Below are 18,873 nucleotides of genomic sequence, written 5' to 3'. Positions count from 1 at the left end.
GTGAACCAGTTAAAATGAGAAAATTATAATATAATACTTTCTTTTTTCCATTATGTGAGATAATTGATTAGATAAATCATTTATCACTGAATTACTGGTTAATGGGTATTGGATAAGCATAGCTTTACTCTAATGATATGGGGAGCATATCACTAAGGTTTCATTTTGACTTTATAAGGGAAGGGCTGGAGAATGTGGATAGTGTGTTATTATTATTACATTAGCTAATATTGGTAATTTCAGAAGGCTATAATGCTTCTCAAACATAACCATAAAAAGAATAAGAGTCACAAGAACTGGCATAGGGTGATACAATGGAAAAAGTATTAACCTTAGAATCAAATCTTAGTTTTGAATCCTGGCTCCATCAGTTATATGATCTGTGACCTTGGACAAATGACTTAATTCCTTTGAGCTCTCATTTCTATATTTGTAAAATGAAGATGATAACGTATCACCTGCCTCACAAAGAGGCAAGAAGAGTCCCTCATAAAGCGTAAGGCAAAATAAAGATGTTAGATCTTATTGTTAGTAGAAGTACATGAAAGTACAGCCCAGAGTTACACCTTTGGTATTTTACAATTGGGAAAAAAGTATCTAGGGAGCTAGGCCTGGAGTCAGGAAAACTCTATCTTCCTTAGTTCAGATCTGGCTTCAGACATTTACTAGCTGTGTGACCTTGGGCAAGTCACTTAACTCTATTGTTCTAAGTTTCTTCATCTGTAAAATGAGCTGGAAAAGGAAATGTTAAATCACTCCAGTATCTTTGCCAAGAAAACCCCAAATCAGGTCACAAAGAGTCAAACATGACTGAAATGACTGAACAACAACAAAAATCTTCCCTTTAATTTCTTGACTAAAGTTAAGAGAATTCCCTCTTGTCTTATTCTGTTGTAGTTAAATTGTTGTGTTTCACACAGAAATGAACTGGGTGTGTTTCTGGATCTATACTAACCCTCCTGGCATACACAATTGGAGGGATTCGGTGAGAGCAGTCTCTTGCAGACCCAGAGTCTCCTTTGGTAAACCCATAAAACAGACAGTGAATAGCCTATACCTCGAGGCCATGTGTGGCCTTGAGGCCGAAGGTTCCTCACCCTTGGACTATACAGTTTGTTATTACTGAAATACAGAACTTTGATCTTGGGAGCTGTGTGTGTATCTGGCACCTTTCAGGATCAATACTTTTAAGAAAAAAGATATTGCCAATGCATAAATTAAGCTCTAGGAACTCAACATGCAACATCAATTTCTAGCTGTAGCTGTTTCTTTTAAATTCACACTTGATTAGTATTTGGAATTTGGAGGAAATGCAATCTGTTTGGTTTTCAAAGTCTTACAGAATTTCATTTTTGTCAGTCATAGAGATCCAATGATAAGGTAATAAGGAAATCTCTCCGGGATATTTTTATGTTAGCGTCAGAAGTCAGTAAGCTCACTACATAAAAGAACCTAATTTATACAGACTGGTTTTGGTACAGGAATGGTTCAGGAGCATAATATCCAGTGCATTGACTTTGACATGTCCTTGTGGGAAGGAGGAAGGGAAATGTAATGATACAAAACTGAGGAAGTGGGGACAGGAATATGTAATAAATAGAAAACCAAGAGAGAAGGAGCAAATTGTATGCTTGGGAAAAAATAAAGATCAATTTGTTGTTTTTAGTTTTTCTTGGAATTCTGTATGGGAGTATACAGCATTAATGAGGTAAAAGCTTCAGGCTTTTATTCCGCCTATGGAGAGCCAGGGCTGCCATTCGTTGTGAAGAGGACAAGAGGAACTTCCAGGAAAAAACATTTTTTTGGTCCTTCATTTTAGGCTTGAACACTCAAAGCTCCTTTATAGCTAACCTAGAGCCTCTCTTCTTCTTCTTCTTTTTTTTTGTGAGCCTGTTTTCTCTTATTCTACCCTCAGACGGCGAGCCCCTGATTATCATCCTTTGGACAATTACTGAGCATACACTTAAAGGCTGTCATCAGAATCCTTCACTTCCTCCTTTAACTTAAAAAAAAAAGAACCTTTTCTCATAAGACACCTTTTTCCAACCCATTAATCATTCTTGTGACATTTTAAATAAAAATACTAAAACTTTACTACCATAGCTGAATCAGCAATCTCAAATAGAAACATTTTCCTTGTCCAGGATGACCATAGGTGAAGCAAGCATAAATAAAGTTTGCCCTTCTCTATGTGTCTGTTCCTGGAAAATAGTGAATATGCATGTCACTTATGTGAGCACAGCTTAACATTGCCATTGAATCCTCGGACACACTCACCTTTTATCAGAACTGACATTTCTACAGGACATTTAGGACAGTGAAGTTCTCTTTGCCTGAGGTTCCCATTCTAGTTGAAGTAATGGGGGGAACAAAATGCCTGCAAATTGAGCATTTGTCAAGTTCAGGGTTAGACTGTGGCATATTAACAAATGAAATCATATTGCTTAACTGACCTCTCATCATGCTGGTTTCTGCTAATGCAGTTGTCCTGATCACATCCTGCTCTGTCTCCGAATGGGTCAAATCAATTTGACAACTAACTGGTAATTTTGAAGCGGCAGTTGGTTGCTGTGAGTGCAGCTTCTTGGCTGTTTCTACATGGAGACTCTGAAATTACACAGGCCAGTGTGACTGATTTCACAAGTAAATTATGAGTCCAAACTGAATACTTTCCAGAGATATGACAAGGAAGAGCATCCATCACATTATAGGTCATTTCTACAACTCTGAAACAGAATCTCCTGCATGTCAAAGTGAGTTACAAATCATATTTCCATCAATAGATTGTAGTAATATAGGTGTGGTGAAATGCTGCAATTTAAATGACAGGAATAAAAAAGTCACCCTGGGCACAGAATATCATCCTCCAAGGATACACTTGAGAATTGCTCTCTTCTTAGCTTTTTAAATGTGCTTCATTTAAAATGAATTTTAACTCCACTATTCACATCTTACAGTTAATTAATTTGGAGTCTCTCATTACTCTCCATGTCATAAACAGCAATATACTTCATGTCTAGTTTATACTTGTTCCATAAACAAAGTAAATCATACTTGCAATTCAAAATGTTACACATTTTCATCAGCATTACAGAAATTGTCCCAGCTCCTCTACTCAATCTGGAATAACAAGTCAGGATAAGAAAGGATTATTAAGGCATACACAGCATTAATGATCATTAAAAATTCATTTCAAATTTGGTGATGACACAGTGTTTGATGTTGTCCTGACATACTGTAAGCTTCAAAAGATCCATCAAACAAGAGCAAAAATTCAAACCCTTCATCTGAAATTGAGCATTCAATACTTACCCTCATCACCAAAGCCCAAGTGGATGTTTCCCACTATGTATAACATCTAAGAATATTCATAGGCAGCTTCCACACTGTGCAAAGTAAGTGGTAGTTATCCAGTGAATTTAGTCCATGTAGGCAGAGAAACTAGGTCACTTAAGATAAAATATAAACCCTGAGGCCTGGATAATCTATATTGACTATAAGCATTAATCAAAACGAACTGGCTAACTGCCAACTCTCTTCTATACTTCGTGTTATAGATCTGGACTGCCTTAGATTTCTTACAAGTCATTTCATTAAAAAAAATTATGAATCTTAAATTCTGTCATCTCAAGATAATATGAGTCCAAAACTCTCAAAACAAGTATGTTATTAAAAGTATATTATTAAAAACAGCAATGGGCAAAATCATAATAGTGCTACAAAAAGTTGGTACAGTACAAAATAAAATCCAGCTCTGGTCTTTTGCTAACCTGTATCCCAGTATAAGAAGGGTATGGCAGGAAAAGTTCAGAGAAGTTCAACCAGGTGAAGGATGCGAGCTAATGCTACATGAAGATCCACTAAAAAAGACTGAGAATATTTAAGGTAGGAAGAAAAAACTCAGAGAATCATGATGAATGTCCTAAAATATTTGAAGAGCTATCATATGGAAGAAGGATTAGACTGATTTTGCATGGTTTTAGAGGGCAGAAGTAGAAAAAATGGGTGGAAGATGAAAAAAACAAACTAGTCGTGATGTTCAAGACAAACTTACTAATGAGCAGAGCTATCCCAAAGTGCAATGTGAGAACTCAGCAAGTGCAGGCCTCTGCCTTATTATAGAAAGTCAAGCAATCTGGTCAACTCTCTATTAAGTCTCTTATAGTGAAGATTCTTTCAGGGATGCAAGTTGAATTATATGGGCATGAAGGTCCCTTCCAACTCTAAAATCTGTGATGATGGCTACTCAGTCACTGCAGAGTTAAGTTTAAGATGAGTTTCTGTGAAAGTTCTGAGAGTAATAGGGTCCCTAACTTTTGCACAGAAATGTATAAGGTTGAGGAAATGGTCTCAAGAGTATCAGCTCAGACACCCAGCAAAGCTAAGCTCAAGTCAGTTTGCCATTTGTAGGCAATGTGCTAGGACGTTCAACCCACTTTCCAATGTTACTTCTGATATACCGGTTGTGGTAAAGAAGACATATATGAGACAGACCTCACTAGGACCTTAACCAGATAGGCAGCATGAAAGCAGAGCTCAATGATACCTTAGAACAGGAAAGTACCTATGGGTCCTGAACACTGTAATCTTGCTGTCCCTGAGCTGAAGTTCCTACCTTATTTCTTCTTTCTTTCCCCTTGCAGTCTTAAAAGAGAGAATTATGGAAGCTGGAACAAAGCAAAAACACTAGTAATATGCACTACTCCATACTGCCTAAGTATACTGGCTAATGGTGGCCCCCAAGCCTGCACCTGTTCCATCCTACTTCCTACTATTTTGGCTAGACTGCCTGCCTTATTATGCTAACACAGAGAAACATTTGCTCATTTCATAGGAACTGTGGTGATGCACATCCCATTTGAAGGGGAAGGGTGGGTCACCTAAAGTGTCTGTGACACAAACAGTAGAGTGGATCTTTCATGTATAAACAAATCCTCCTCTTGTTCCACCCCCATTCCCCTTGCCTGGCTGCTTCCCTGCAAATGTGGTTATTCCTCATTCATGTTGTTATTGTTGCCCCCTTCAGTGGCTCTCTTTTTAATTGGGAAATCATGCCCGTTGCACTCTGAGAGGTTAATTTGTGGCCAAAGGGGAGGAAAAATTCATCTTCTTTTGAATTATGCAAATTGAAACCACAATGGAATAAAATACACACCACATTTATGGTCAGATTAGCTCTCAGTGAAATTAGTTTTGAATTAGAAAACATGTGAAGTGGAATCTCATTTGAAGAGGGTCCAGCAGAGTAAAGCCTACTGCAGATGGCAGATGAGAACCATGGCATAGTATAATAGGGCAAAGCCTAGGACAAATATTCTAAACTCATTTCTGAAAAACTGTGGTTACAGTTCCCCCAACCTTCCAGCACTAAAATATAGCCTTTTCAGGTGAAATTCTAAAAATGAAAAAATTTTGCAACCTAACATATTATTTGACGTAGAAGCCTCTGTAATTTTTTTTTCTTCTTTCCATTTCCTTGAATACTTTCCATATATGAAGTAATATTAGGTCTGGTTTTAGAGTCAGAGGAGAGGACCTGAGTTCAAGTCCTAGATCTGCCTGACTGACTCTGATACCTTGGAGCAGTCACTTAACCTCTGAGCATCATTTTCCCTATGAGAAGGCAACATCGGAGGCAACAGGTGAAAAACAATTTATTAATTCTAGAGTGGTCAATATATTTGAGCTAAGAGTTTGTCTATATGATTGAGAGTTAATCAGTAGGGTCCCAAATCTTGATTCAAAGGTACCGGTTTTCATGTAGTAAGCAAGCGATCACTATTGATGCAGCATAATTAAATAGATTGAGAATCTTACTCCCCTTAACCTTACATAAAGTCAGAGCCAGCCCTGGGAAAAACTTTTAATTTAACCACAATTTGTAATGCTCTTATGTTTCCAACCGCCTCCACCTGCCAGCCCACCAATGCTCTACTCTCCTCGCAACTTCTATTCTTGCCTTATCAGTCATATCCCATTTAATAAACTTCTCTGACCCATGCTCGATTCTGTCAGGGCTAGATGACAGTGATTACAAAGGATTGAAGTCAAATAAACTAATCTAAACTCTAAAATAGACCAGTGTTAACATTTTAACTAACATGTATTTTTGCTACTCTATCCCTAAATACCTTAATCTCCTATAAAATAAAATTTCTTCAACAAGACTTTAAGAAAAGGTGAGAAAAGGAAGAATTTCAGGTCCTGTGTCAAAGCAATAGGAGAAAAACTGGAAACTGTGGGGAAATTTTGGAAGCCTTCAAGTCACTTCATTGATCCTCCAACAACTGACTTCTGGAGACAATGGCAGTTGTAGATATTGAGGGCTCTGTAGTTTACAACCTCTTTAATGCACATCATCTCATATGACATAGGCCAACAAGAGTTTTTTAACCCCATTTTGTAGATGAGGAAACTGAGGCTGAGAGAAATTAATTGATTTACCAAAATCCATAGCTTGTTAGTGACAGCAGTTGCACTAGAACCAATTTTATAAAGAACTGATTCCCTTCCCTTGGGGCCCAGATTTCTGCTAGGAAAAAGTTGGTTGCTATGAGTTAACTCCAAATCTTAGCTCTTTTCACTTTACCATGTAGCCTCTAGCAATCTGTGAGAAATGGAAAACAAATTAAAAATTAATAAATAAGAAGAAGGTAGAATAAAGTACCAGAAGAGGAGAAATAAGTGATAATGGGAGGTGTGGAAAGATACATCACAGATCTACTTTTCTAAATAGTATCAATGGAACTCATTTCCTTGGCAGCAAGGTGGGCTGTAGAATAGGACACTGGGTCTAGAGTCAGGAAGATCTGAGTTCAAGTATAGCCTCAGATACCTACCAGCTGAGTGACCATAGGCAAGTCACTTAACCTCTATTTGCCTCAGTTTCCTCAACTGTAAAATTGAAATAAAAATAATAGCACCTACACCCCAGGATTGTTGTAAGGATCAAATAAGATAATATTTGTAAAGCACTTCGCACAGTAGCTGGCATATAGTTAGCACTATGTAGATGGTCTTATTGTTGTTATTAACAATAATTTGTTGTTTGCCAATAAATGGTATCCAGTGATGTACATCTAGCTTATTTAATGCTAACTTTAACTAAAAAGTCATTACTGTATGTGCATGTATGTTGTATGTACAAAATGTATCATTGTTCTATTCTGACCTTCTAGGAGATAATGGTCATTGTGCTTGCTCTGTATCCATGCTGTACAATCTTGAATAATTTACTTTACATATTTTGACCTCTATAACTTTATCTGCAAAGTTAGGATACCATTTTTTTTTCAGCTCTAACATTCTATGAATCTCTACTTTTGGTTTGTTGCAGGTATTCTTCTGTTTAAGCTTCTGTGCCCCACCCCTTTTTTAAATTAAACTAGGTTGTCTTTGCCAATAAAAATTACTCTTTCAGTTGTCTATATGTTTAGAGTTTCAATAGTAGAAGTTGTAGTACAGTGGAGAATATAATAGCCCTGGATTCCGAAGACTCAGATCCATACATAATGGACCTGTATCCATACTAACCACCTTTGGGACCTCTCTGGACCTCAGTTTCTCCATCTATAAAATTAAGGAATTGTACTCAACAGGCTCTAAGAGCCCTTCTAGATAGATGATTCCCAAAACAAACAATCTTCCTTTCAAGATAGAAATTATAGAATCATAGATCAAGAGTTAGAGGGACCCTAGTTGGAGGCCCTTGAGTCTAACTCCTTCATTTTTTAGATGAAAATAAGGCCCAGAGAGGTTAAATGACTCACCTAAAATCCTAAATGTTTAATAACTAGATTGCCAATAAAAAAAATCTATGCATGGCACAATTTTCAGTTTAATCAGAATTATTAAGTTTCTTCATCATTTTCTTAAGTCTAGACAATGAACAAAATAATAAATCAAGCCCTGATTTGTAGCATTTGACAGTTCTCAAAATGTGAAAATCAGGAGTCAATATGAGTGGGCTCCAGCATTCCCTAGCAGTGAAATCATATAGGTAGCAAGCACCAAAGATAGGATAAAAACCCAAAACTTCTTATTTCAGAGCCTGTATGGTCCATTATGCCACGGATTTTTTGGATCTTCTGTAACAAAAACTGTGTGTGTGTTTATTTTAATGATACTTTGAAAGATACCGATTTTTTATTTACATTTGATGTTATAAAAATATTAGCCTTTAAAGCTTGCTATATGTACACATTGAGTGAATTTTAAACATTTTCATTTTGTATTTATATGTCAATCTAATGTGATCCTAATATCTTTGTAGGTGTTGAATGGAAATGGGATTTGTAGACACATGAAAAAATGAAAAACAATTGAAAATGAAAATAAAGCATAAAATGAGACAGTAAACACTTAAAAATCAGTAGCTCCCTACTGCCCGCAGTACAAAGTCTGATCTTAATTTGGTCTGGCTCCAGATACACTTTTAGTTTTATTTCTCTATCTAAGTGGTAATCTCCAATCCAAAATGGATCATTCATAATTCAGAATGTACATACATACATATGTGTATATGTATGTGTATATATGTATGTATGTACATATGTATTACATATGTATATCCTGATTTGGTGGATATCCTAGTAGCTTGAGGGATATGCCAGTGAATGGTGTATTCTCAGAGGTGGGACCAAGTTAGAAGATGTGTGTGTGTGTGTGTGTGTGTGTGTGTGTGTGTGTGTGTGTGTGCATGTGCACATGCGCAGGGATGTCTAGTGATCTCCTGTGTGTGTGTAGTACCAAAGAGCATGCTAGCAAAATTTCAAGGATGATCTTCACCAGTTTGGCTTCAAGGTGGTGGACTTTTGAGCCAGAACTACTCACCAAGTCCATCTCCTAAGACATTGAGAAGTTCTGGTTTGTTGTCGATGGAGAAAGAGCCTGTACCAGAGTACAGACAAGGTTGCATTCACATGCTATCTTGAAAAGTTTCAAAATAGTTAAAAGTCTTGTTTTAAAGTAGCCCCATTCCAGATATCTCCAAGGATTAAAGTCTCTTAACTAATGGTATACATGTCTCTGTGCTACTGCCTCCAACCCTACACACACACACACACACACACACACACACACACACACACACACACACACACACGACCACCTGGATGAAATTTATACAAGCACATAGGACACACATGGCAATTAATGCATACAAATGGGAATGAGTCTGTTTTGGACTCAACATCAACAGCCTCTGCTGTAGTAGGGGCTGTGCAGGTGGGTACCATTTAGCCAGCTGTTGTTAGGAATAGATTTTCACAGCAGTTAAGATACAGCTCTGCAAATGAGGACTATCTCCTTGATTACTAGGACTCGGAAAATTTTGAGAAAGGTGGGGATAGAAAAAAGACCTTCTGCCAAATCTGTTTGAATTACATTTGTTTTATCTGGGAAGAAAAAAACGTTAGCTGGTGCTACCTCTAATAACTTAAATGCTTCTCTAACATTCTCTCTGGCTCTGAGGGGAGCAATGCCTCTCAGTGAAAAAGCAAGTCTATTTCAGTAGATGTTCTAAGGTTCTAAGGCATTGTTTTTATTTAAAACACCTTGTACCTTACATGCTATATTTAAAGCCAAGAAGACAAGTCTTACTCAATAACACTGGTTTGCATATGTCTGCTGTGCAGTTTGTTAGACTCAGACATCCGAGAATACATCACAGCCTCTATGATTGCAGCCACAGGCCTTACATATCAGTGTGACTGGGTACCAACCAGAGCAGTGTGCTGATAATAGTTCCTTAATCAACTTTTCCTAGATGAATAAACATAATTTTCCATTAACATGGACATTTTCACTACTAAATCTCACTAATCACATCTTTTATCTGTCTTTACTTACGTATGTTGAATAATAATAATAGTAGTTAGCATTTACATAATGCTTTAAAGTTTCCAATGAGTGTTACAAATAACTGATTTAATCCTCACAACAGGCAGGTAAAGCAAATGCTATTATTAGCCCCATTTTACAGATAAGAAATATTGAGGCAAACAGAAATTAAATTATTTTTGCCCAAGGTCACAGAGCTAATCAGTGTCTGAAGCAGGATTTATACAGAGGTGTTCCTGACTCCAAGTCTAGTACTCGATTCATTCCACCGTATCTAGCTTAATCTCACTTTTTTAAAAAATGACTTTCTTGTGAGCATGGCTAGTGAACAACAACTTGGGATAGCTATGAGAGGGGGTGGAAAAAAAGAGTCCAATTATTTCATTGTTATTCATAGACACTGCACACAGAGTTAACAGTCAATAAATATTTATCAAGTACCTCCTATTTGCCAGGCACCGTGCTAAGTGCAGGGGGTACAAATATAAAAAAAGAAAGGCAGTCTCTGCCCTCAGAGGGCTTACAATCTAATAGAGAAATACAACACACAAAAGGAAGTTTCAAAGGATCAGGGGACGTGTGGGGGGATTTGGCTGTTATTTGTTCTTTGCTCTTCATGAGGACCAATAGCATTAGAAGGATGATGTCTTGACCTGCAAGTGAATGGGATTTAAGTGAGGCAGAGTGGTGCAAAGTCAATAGCTTCTCTCTCTCCTCCAGAATCATGGAAGTCCAGTAGCAAGCCATGGGTCAAGAGGACTGAAGATGACCCTGCATACAGTGGGAGACCTTGGCCTTTTTAAGCTAAAGTCTTTCCCAGGTCTGTGTTTGATAGGGGAGGCAGAGACAGTTAAGAGTAGTGCAGCTAAATGAGAAATGAGATGCTCTGAACCCATCCTTAAATGGATGTTCTGGAGTTCATGACTCCAACCTTTCATTCAAAGGGGCAGAGTAGGAATGAGGGAGTGTACCAAGAGTGACGTGATCTTGCAAGATGATGAGGTTTTCCCCCAAATTAGCCTATTCTAGGAAGATCTGAGTTCAAATCCCCCCTCAGACACTTACTAGCTGTGTGATCCTGGGCAAATCACTTAACTCTGCCTCAGTTTCTTCACCTCAATAACTAGATGTCCAGCAGACATCTTAAACCAAATATGTCCAAAACAGAACTTATCATCTCTTCCCCTGAATCCTACCTTCCCTATTACTGTAAAAAGCAACATCATCCTCCCCGTTCCTCAGGCAACCTGGGAATCAGCTTGGATTCCTCACTCTCTCACCCCTCATATCCAAGCTGTTGCTAAGTAAGGCCTGCCAATTTTGCCTTTGCAATATCTCTCAAATATGCCCCCTTTCTCTCCTCTGATACTGCCACAGGCCTTCATCACCTCCTGCCCTGATTACTGCAATAGCCTGCTGGTGGGTCTGCTTGCCTAAAGTCCCTCCACACTCTCCATTCAGCCACTAAAGTGATTTTCTTAAAATACAAGTCGATCATGTCATTCTCCTAAATCAATAAACGCCAATGGCTTCCTATTTAATGCCTCCAGGAGCAAATACAAAATATTCTGTTTGGTGTTGAAAGCTCTTTAGAACTTAACCCCCTCCTGCCTTTCTAGTTTTCTTACACTTTAATCCAATATAAAGAATATGCATTCTCCGAACCAGAGGCACTGGTCGGTCTCCTGGCTCTTTCATGAATCAGGCACTCTCTCAGCTCCCACCATTTTCTCTGGCTGTCCACCATTCCTGGGATACTCTCCCTACTTCATTCCTATGACTGACCTCCTTGGCTTCTTTTAAGTCTCAACTAAAATCCCACATTCTACAGGAAGCCTTCTCTAACCCCCTTAATTCCAGTGCCTTCCCTCTTTTAATTATTTTCTATTTATCCTGTATTTAACTTGCTTTGTATATATTTGTTTTTATGTTTTCTCCTCCATTAAATTGGAAGCTCCTTGAGGGCAGGGACTGTCTTTTGTCTCTTTTTTTATCCCCAAAGGTTAACACAATTCCTGCCATATGGTAGGTGCTTAATAAATGCTTATTGATTAGTTGTGATGCTCTTCTTTATAACTAGCATTTGGTGGAAGGGACCAAGTTTGTAGGTTAAAGCTTGGGGTGCCCTTCCTGATTAAGAGCCAGAGACCAGAGAAGGTACCAGCTTTGAATCCAAAAATGTACAAGCAGAACAGCAATATTTAGGGAGGAAGATTAAGATATAAATCTAGTCCAATATTCCTATCTCTCAGAAGAGACCACAATAGCCAGCCTCATGGCCTCTTCTCCTGTTCCCCTCAAGGCTTTAGTGGAAGTATAACTCCAACGTTCTCTAAGCTCGGTTTTCTCTTTTCTGTGATTGTGTCCCAGAAGCCCTCAGCATCCCTGTCAACACTGTATGTGGATACCCCTGGATCTGGTACCTAAACACCTCTCTCCCTCCTTTTCCCCATACCATATTTTCTAGACCACAAGGGTGCTTTTCTTAGGGGATTTGTTTACCAAGGAAAGAGTACTGACAGAAATAAAGAATCCTATTCAGCAATCAGACTGGAAAAGTCCTCAAGTGTGGCCCTTTGACAGAATCTAAACTTGACCATACTTGAGGACCTAGACAGCCACATGCGGCCTTGAGGCCACAGGTTCCCCACTCCTGGGCCTTTCCACAAAACAGAGACTCTGGAAGGAATTAAACAGTGGGAGAGGAGGACCAGACTTACAGTGTCCCACATTCAGAAAACTACGAGGTGTTTGGATGTTCCAGGGTGAGGAGGTTCCAGGTTCAGAGGGAAGATCCAGATTAAGACAGCATGGTTTGGAGCCAGGAATATAACCAGGAGGAGAAAAGAGGAGGTAAGATTCCAGAAATAACTACCCAAGATTCCCCTCAAGTCCCATTCTATGTCTTTAGATATCTTATGTTAATTTGTACACATTATGTACATTATTTTATTTTAGCCTCACAGCAATATGTGAGATAGGTCCTACATTTATTATTTTCCCCATTTTATGGATGAAAGACCTAGAGTTCAAAGAAATTAAGTCATAACTAATAAGTGTCAGTCGCTAGATTTGGACCCAGATATTCTTGACTCTAAGTCAAATATTTTATGCAACTAATTATATTGCCTTGTAGCAATCTCCAATATTATTTCTTACTTTGACATTCAACAATTCTTATTCCTATTTCTGAATTTCTCATATACTACATACTACCTTTAAAAAAAGTGTGACATTTTGTGTTTCAATAACACACTATTGCACAGGGAGAAAATATCAGTCTAGGGTAAACAATTATCCATTATTTGAAACTCTCAAATAAAAAAATTAATAAAAGGATAAAGTGGCATGTTATTAATATATCCTATTTCTTTTTTTTTTTGAGGAAAACTTTTAATTTGAGGAAAAGTTTCTTTAGCCTATCCTCCATAGGGCTATACCTTTGACTAAAAAAGCTCATTGATAGGAGAAAAGTAGGGGTTCTGAGGCTAACAGGGGCTCAGAAATTCTTAGGCATAGACCTAAGATAAGAGAAAGCACTTTTGAAAAGAAGCTCAATACAAATGCAAGATGTTATTCTAATTATCTGAGAGTTGGAACACAGCTGACAGAGAACCCACAGCTGACAAAGCACAATACTCCTTCTGACACATGAAACCGAAGTCTACAGAGATTAAGCAGTTTGCTAAACTCTCACTCAGAAGTAGGTTCAGTATTAAATTCATTGGTTTTCAGGTCCATGTTCAAACCAAATTGCTCAATATTCACTGTCTTGACCCCCACAAATCCATTCCCAGCATGGTCTGAAGCATTGGGAAAAGAGATTATATTTCCCTTCTTCTGGTTACCATCCTTATCCAACGATCTGGGAACTACTGCAGTAGATAAAACCAAATGCCATGAATGAATAAATAGAAGGATTCATAAAGAAAGGTGTGTGTCAAAAGAAGAAAGTCTTTCGAAGATTTTTTTTTTCGGTAGGGGAAAGTGGAAGTGGGGTGAGAGTGCACCTCTTGAGGACATCCCTTGTACAATTTAAAGCAAAACTTTTCAACAAAAATTATTGACATTCCTTTGCATTTCCAATGAATATGATACTTTGTATTTTATACATTCCTGGTTAGTTGAGTGAATGAATGTTGGTTTCTTCGGGCATTTTGTTCTGTCTGTCTTCATATCGTGACTCCTCTAACGTTCTCCCATGGGGAAAGAACATGGCACTTGCTTAAATAGGAGCTCAGTGACTGGAGTTGTCAGCCTCACTGAGTTTGTTCTAAGAAAAGACAAACAAAATTAGGTTGTGTCCACGTTTTTAATTTCTCTCAAGCGGATGACACATATGCATTGCATGGGAGTTGCAGCCCACACCTGGGCCCCCTAAATGAGTCAGTCTGGAACTGTCTTGATTTGAGGGTTAGGGGTACAGAGTTAGATGCCCTTTGAAGAGTAGGTGTTTCCAAGGGGTGCCAATCAGCTCTGATTGGTCAACACATTGGGAGGTAAGCTATATTAAAATGAAGGTCTTGGGGTTACCCAATTTAGGTCACTTAATCTTGGTCAAAGAGACATCAATTTCTATATCACCTGTCTTGACAATAGGAAAGAATCAACATTTTTCCAGACCTGTCTGGGTAACACAATGAGCAGGAATAGACCCATTTAGATTAGATCGTAAGTTCTTTCTGAAGAAGAAACTGAACATTGGAAAAAAAAGGGAAGTGGGGGAAAGTTCTGAGTCGTCAAGATAATGATTACTAAGAAAAATCATTTTTCACAGAGTGCCACCAGTACCATCATGGATCAAGATGCTCTCGGATAAGCTAAAAGTTATCCTGAGATAGTGACCCTGTTAAAGTTGGTTTGGAATGACCAGCTGGGTGAATCTTAAATTATTTGTGGAGTACAGGACTCTATGGAAAGGAAGCTACCATTCCCTTTTGGTGATCAGGCAGGAACAGACAGAAAGCTCTGGAGAATCACAATTCATTGGTCCAGGGAAATGTTAATTACTTTAGATAGCTTAGGAATCATGCAAGCTTTCCATTCTGACTGCTGAGTAGGATTCTTCATTTCTGTCAGTACTCTTTCCTTGGTAAAAAAAATGTCCTAAGAAAAACACACTTGTAGTCTAGAAAATATGGTATGGGGAAAAGGAGGGAAAGAGGTGTTTAGGTACCAGATCCAGGGGTATCCACATACAGTGTTGATAGGGATGCTGAGGGCTTCTGGGACACAATCACAGAAAGGAAAAAACCGAGCTTTATTTTAGGTAGCTCAGCTGTGCCAATCCAGAGCTGTAGACAGCAATGCTCACACCAAGTGAAAAAGAAAGCTCTAGGTCAAAGGATAAGGACTCCCCAGATATGTCAGAGAAGAAACAGATTCAGAGCAGTAGCTGATTCCCAGGAAGCAAAAGCTCAAGAGCCTACAACCTAAGGAAAGATCTTTTACAGATACAGTTGTTTTTTCTTTCTTCTTCAATGGCATCAATAAAAGGACAAATGCAAGGAAGATACTTTTTTTTTCATCTTCACATTCATTTTCATTCATTCATTCAATTAACCAGAAAAAATTATAATTACAGTGCCCCCAAAAGTAGGCTTCTTGAGAGCAGGAATTTCTCATTTTTTTTCTTTGCATCTCCAGTATCCAGTACAATGTCTCACACACAATATAAGATGATTATTAAAAAGAAATATCAAATATCACAGATAATGCTCAAGAACACCAACAGGATATAGTGTTTTTGGATACATATGTTAATCATATTGTGGCAAACAAAAAATATCCCCAGTGTTTGCTTTAAAACTTACAATGTAAATAAATCCACTGAAAAACAAGTCTTGGCGGTGAAGTAGAATTATATCTGTAGCAATTTCTTATACCCACCAGATGGCAGTCTTTCCTATCTCTCTTTCTAGATAATTCAAAACTAGGTAATAACAGCTGACAAAGCAATTCTATTAGATCTATTTGCTGTGTTCAAATATGTGATATCTGCCAGCCTTCTGTGGCTCCAAGATTGAATTTCTCTCATTTCAAAAGAGGCTTCTCTGAGCAGAGGCTCAGTCCATATATACATCTAAACAACAAAGGCTATTTACATAAAATTTAAGGCTTCAGCCAGACAGCCCTCTCAGGATCTCAGTGTGGCACCTCTTGTGGATATGCAGGAGTCAGAGAGGCTGGGAAATGCCCCCTGAGGATGTTTCAGTATATTGTTTGCTTTTTAAAAAATAAAAACAAAACCAAAAATACAAAATGAGCCAGCCGGGCCAGACATCAAGTCCAAATTCTGACTTCTGTTCAAATTTTCTTATCATATCCAATCTTCTAAACTGCCTAATAACTTAACAATGCTTCCAGACTGCATGAAAAATACCACCCTACACTGTAAATGCAATTTACTCTATTATAAGTACATATGTGCATGGCCAAGCACAAAATAGCTTGACAGATGTGCTGGCTGTGAGAAGTATACTCAGTAACTGCCTAGATGTAAACAAATCACAAACAAAAGCCAGAAGTACTCAAGGCCCCTTTCAACGATCAGTAACATTTGCATGCAAGAAGGGGAATTGAAAATTCAATGAGTTACTCTATTGCCACAGGGAACCTTAATGAGTTTCTAGAGTCATTTTGCTTTAAATTCATAAATTCATGTGGTTCAGGATTAGCAGGGTGCTCTCTCCACTCCTAAGTAGTACACGAAAGATGAAATAATTTCTTTCTAGTAGGCCAGCTCATAGAAGCACAGATTTGGAGTTGGCAGGCACCTTAGGAGTCATAGAACCCAACTTCCTCATTTTACAGATGAGGAAAATACTATTAAAAAAAAAGATTCTGTGACTTGCCCAAGGTCATGCTGCTAATAGATGTATAAGGTAGTGTTTGGATACAGGCTTTCATTAATACCATCCCAGGAGATAAAGGGCTGCACCAGGGTGGTAACAGTGAAAGAAGAGGAGGTAGGGGGATGGTATATGCAAGAGATATTATGAAGACAGAGTTGACAGGCTTCTGCAACCTAATGGATATGGGAGAGGGGAGGGTTGAAATAGAGTGATGAGTTGAGGATAATACTTAGGTTGCCAATTGGGGAATTGGAAGAATGGTGGTGCCCTCAACAGAAATACGGAAGTTTGGAAGTAGAGATGGCTTGGGGGAGGAAAGATAAAAGTTCAATTTTAGACATGTTGAGTTGAAGATGTCTATAGGACATCCGGTTCTGACAGGGTACTAGCCCTGGAAACCCCTCCCTGAACTTTCCTTGGGCTTTCCCATATGGTCAGGTGTCTGGCACCTGAGGCAATAATCCTTTCAACTGGTCTTTCATTGTGGCCTATGCCCAATCTCCCAATTCTCTGTTACCTCTAAGGTAGCCCAGCCTTTCATTGTCTGTTACCTCCGGATTAACATGGGCCACTTCCCACCCTTGATTCTGTCTAGACTCCTTCCATGTAGTCCAAGTCCCAGGCATTTGCCTAGGGCACCTGGACCTTCCAGGTCCTCTTCTGTTACCTCCCAGTCACCCCAGACTACTTAGCCACTCATAGATCCTTCCCAGTCTTCAGTATAAAAGATCTCTCTTGCTTCCATTAAAATGTTCAGATTCCTTAAGAGCCTAGCCACTGCTGAGATTCCTTAAGATCTTGCCCACTTCTATCAGTGTTCTTCTAATAAATCTTGTCTTTGGCTGAAAGAAGGCTTAGGTCAAATTCATTTGAGGCAGGATCTGTGTCACTATTTTGGGGTCCCAGTATCCCTAGACTTCAACAGTTCCAGATGTCTAATAGATAGTTGAAAATGTGAGATTGAAGATTAACAAAGAGAAGAGGGCTGGAGAAGTAGATTTGAGAACAATCAGCAGAGAGATGATAATTGAATACAATGGAGATCACTAAGTGAAATAGTATAGAGAAGAGAAGAGGGCCCAGAAAGAACCTGGAGGCACACTTATTGTTAGAGGACATGATCTGGAAGGGAAGCCAGCAAAAGAGACAGAGAAGGTCATATAGGTAAAAGGAGAAACAGGAGGGAGTTTGACCTGAAAACCTAGATAGAAAAGAATATCAAGAAGGAGAACATGATTAACTGTATAAAAGGGTTGTTGTTGTTGTTGTTGTTGTTGTTGTTAAGTTACATTGCAAAAGGTTTAGGAGAGTATGATAGGAGATGAACTGGACAAAGCCTTCTGAAGGAGTTTAGCCATAAAGAGGAAGAGAGCACTGCTGTTGAGGTCTGGATCAACGAATGCCAGATGGCATAGGGGATATCTAGAAGATGGCCCTCAGTAAAGTTGTGGTGCTCTTGTTTACTAAGAAGGCTTGTGTGAGCACCTATAGTTGAAGAGTATTTCTGCTATGTCTTCTGCATTAGAAAGACGGCGAAGATTTGGAATCAAGAAGACCTGCATTTGAATTCCATTTCAAACACTAACTAGCACTGTGACCCTGGGCAATTAATACCTTTTACTCTCAGTATGCTCATATGTGAAAGAAGGGATAATAACTGCAACTACCTCTCAGGGCTGTTGTGAGGATCAAATGACTAAAATGCATCACAAACCTAAAAACACTATAGAAATTTTAGTTATTATTATTGTTATGGTTATTATTAAACTAGGTGGAAGGAAGGAAAGAGGAAGGAAAAGAGGAAAGGAAGGAAGGAGGGAGAAAGGAAAGGAAGAGAGGAAAGAGGGAGAGGAAAAAAGGAAGGAAAGAAGAAAGGAAGAAAAGAAGGAAGGGAAGAAGGAAGGGAAGAAGGAAGGAAAGAACAAAGGAATGAAGGAGGGAAGGAGAGAGGAAAGGAGGGAAATAGGGAAGGAATGAAAGAAAGAAGAAAGGAAGGAGGAATGGAAGGAAAGAAAGAACAAAGGTGAGAAGGAAGCATTTATTAAGCACCTACTGTGTGCCAGACATTGCAATAAGTGCTTTACAAATATATTATCCCATTTGATCCTCATAACAACCCTAGCAGGTAGGTGAATTATTAGCCCAATTTCAAGGTAGAGGAAACTGAGAAAGAGACAAG

General features: G+C 38.6%; 1 protein-coding gene across 6 annotated transcripts in view; it reads right to left on the bottom strand.

Moving 5' to 3' along the window:
- The window catches only part of THEMIS (thymocyte selection associated), a 203,592-nt gene that overhangs the window by 30,527 nt on the left and 154,192 nt on the right, over nt 1-18,873 (bottom strand). For 2 of the 6 annotated variants that reach the window (XM_078155156.1, XM_020987006.2), the window contains exon 5: nt 2,454-2,607. The exons of 2 other annotated variants lie outside the window; for them this stretch is intronic. In XM_078155156.1, coding sequence (XP_078011282.1) covers nt 2,454-2,607 — 154 coding nt within the window. Of the gene's footprint in view, nt 1-2,277; nt 2,378-2,453; nt 2,608-18,873 lie in introns of those variants that run through there. 2 more of the 6 variants (XM_020987005.2, XM_020987009.2) reach the window with 2 other exon arrangements.

This window comes from Phascolarctos cinereus, unplaced genomic scaffold (assembly GCF_003287225.1).
Source record: "Phascolarctos cinereus isolate Bilbo 61053 unplaced genomic scaffold, phaCin_HiC Scaffold_5;HRSCAF=322, whole genome shotgun sequence".
Classification (NCBI taxonomy): domain Eukaryota; kingdom Metazoa; phylum Chordata; class Mammalia; order Diprotodontia; family Phascolarctidae; genus Phascolarctos; species Phascolarctos cinereus.
Note: the sequence above shows the minus strand (reverse complement) of the source record. Positions and strands in the feature narration are given on the sequence as shown.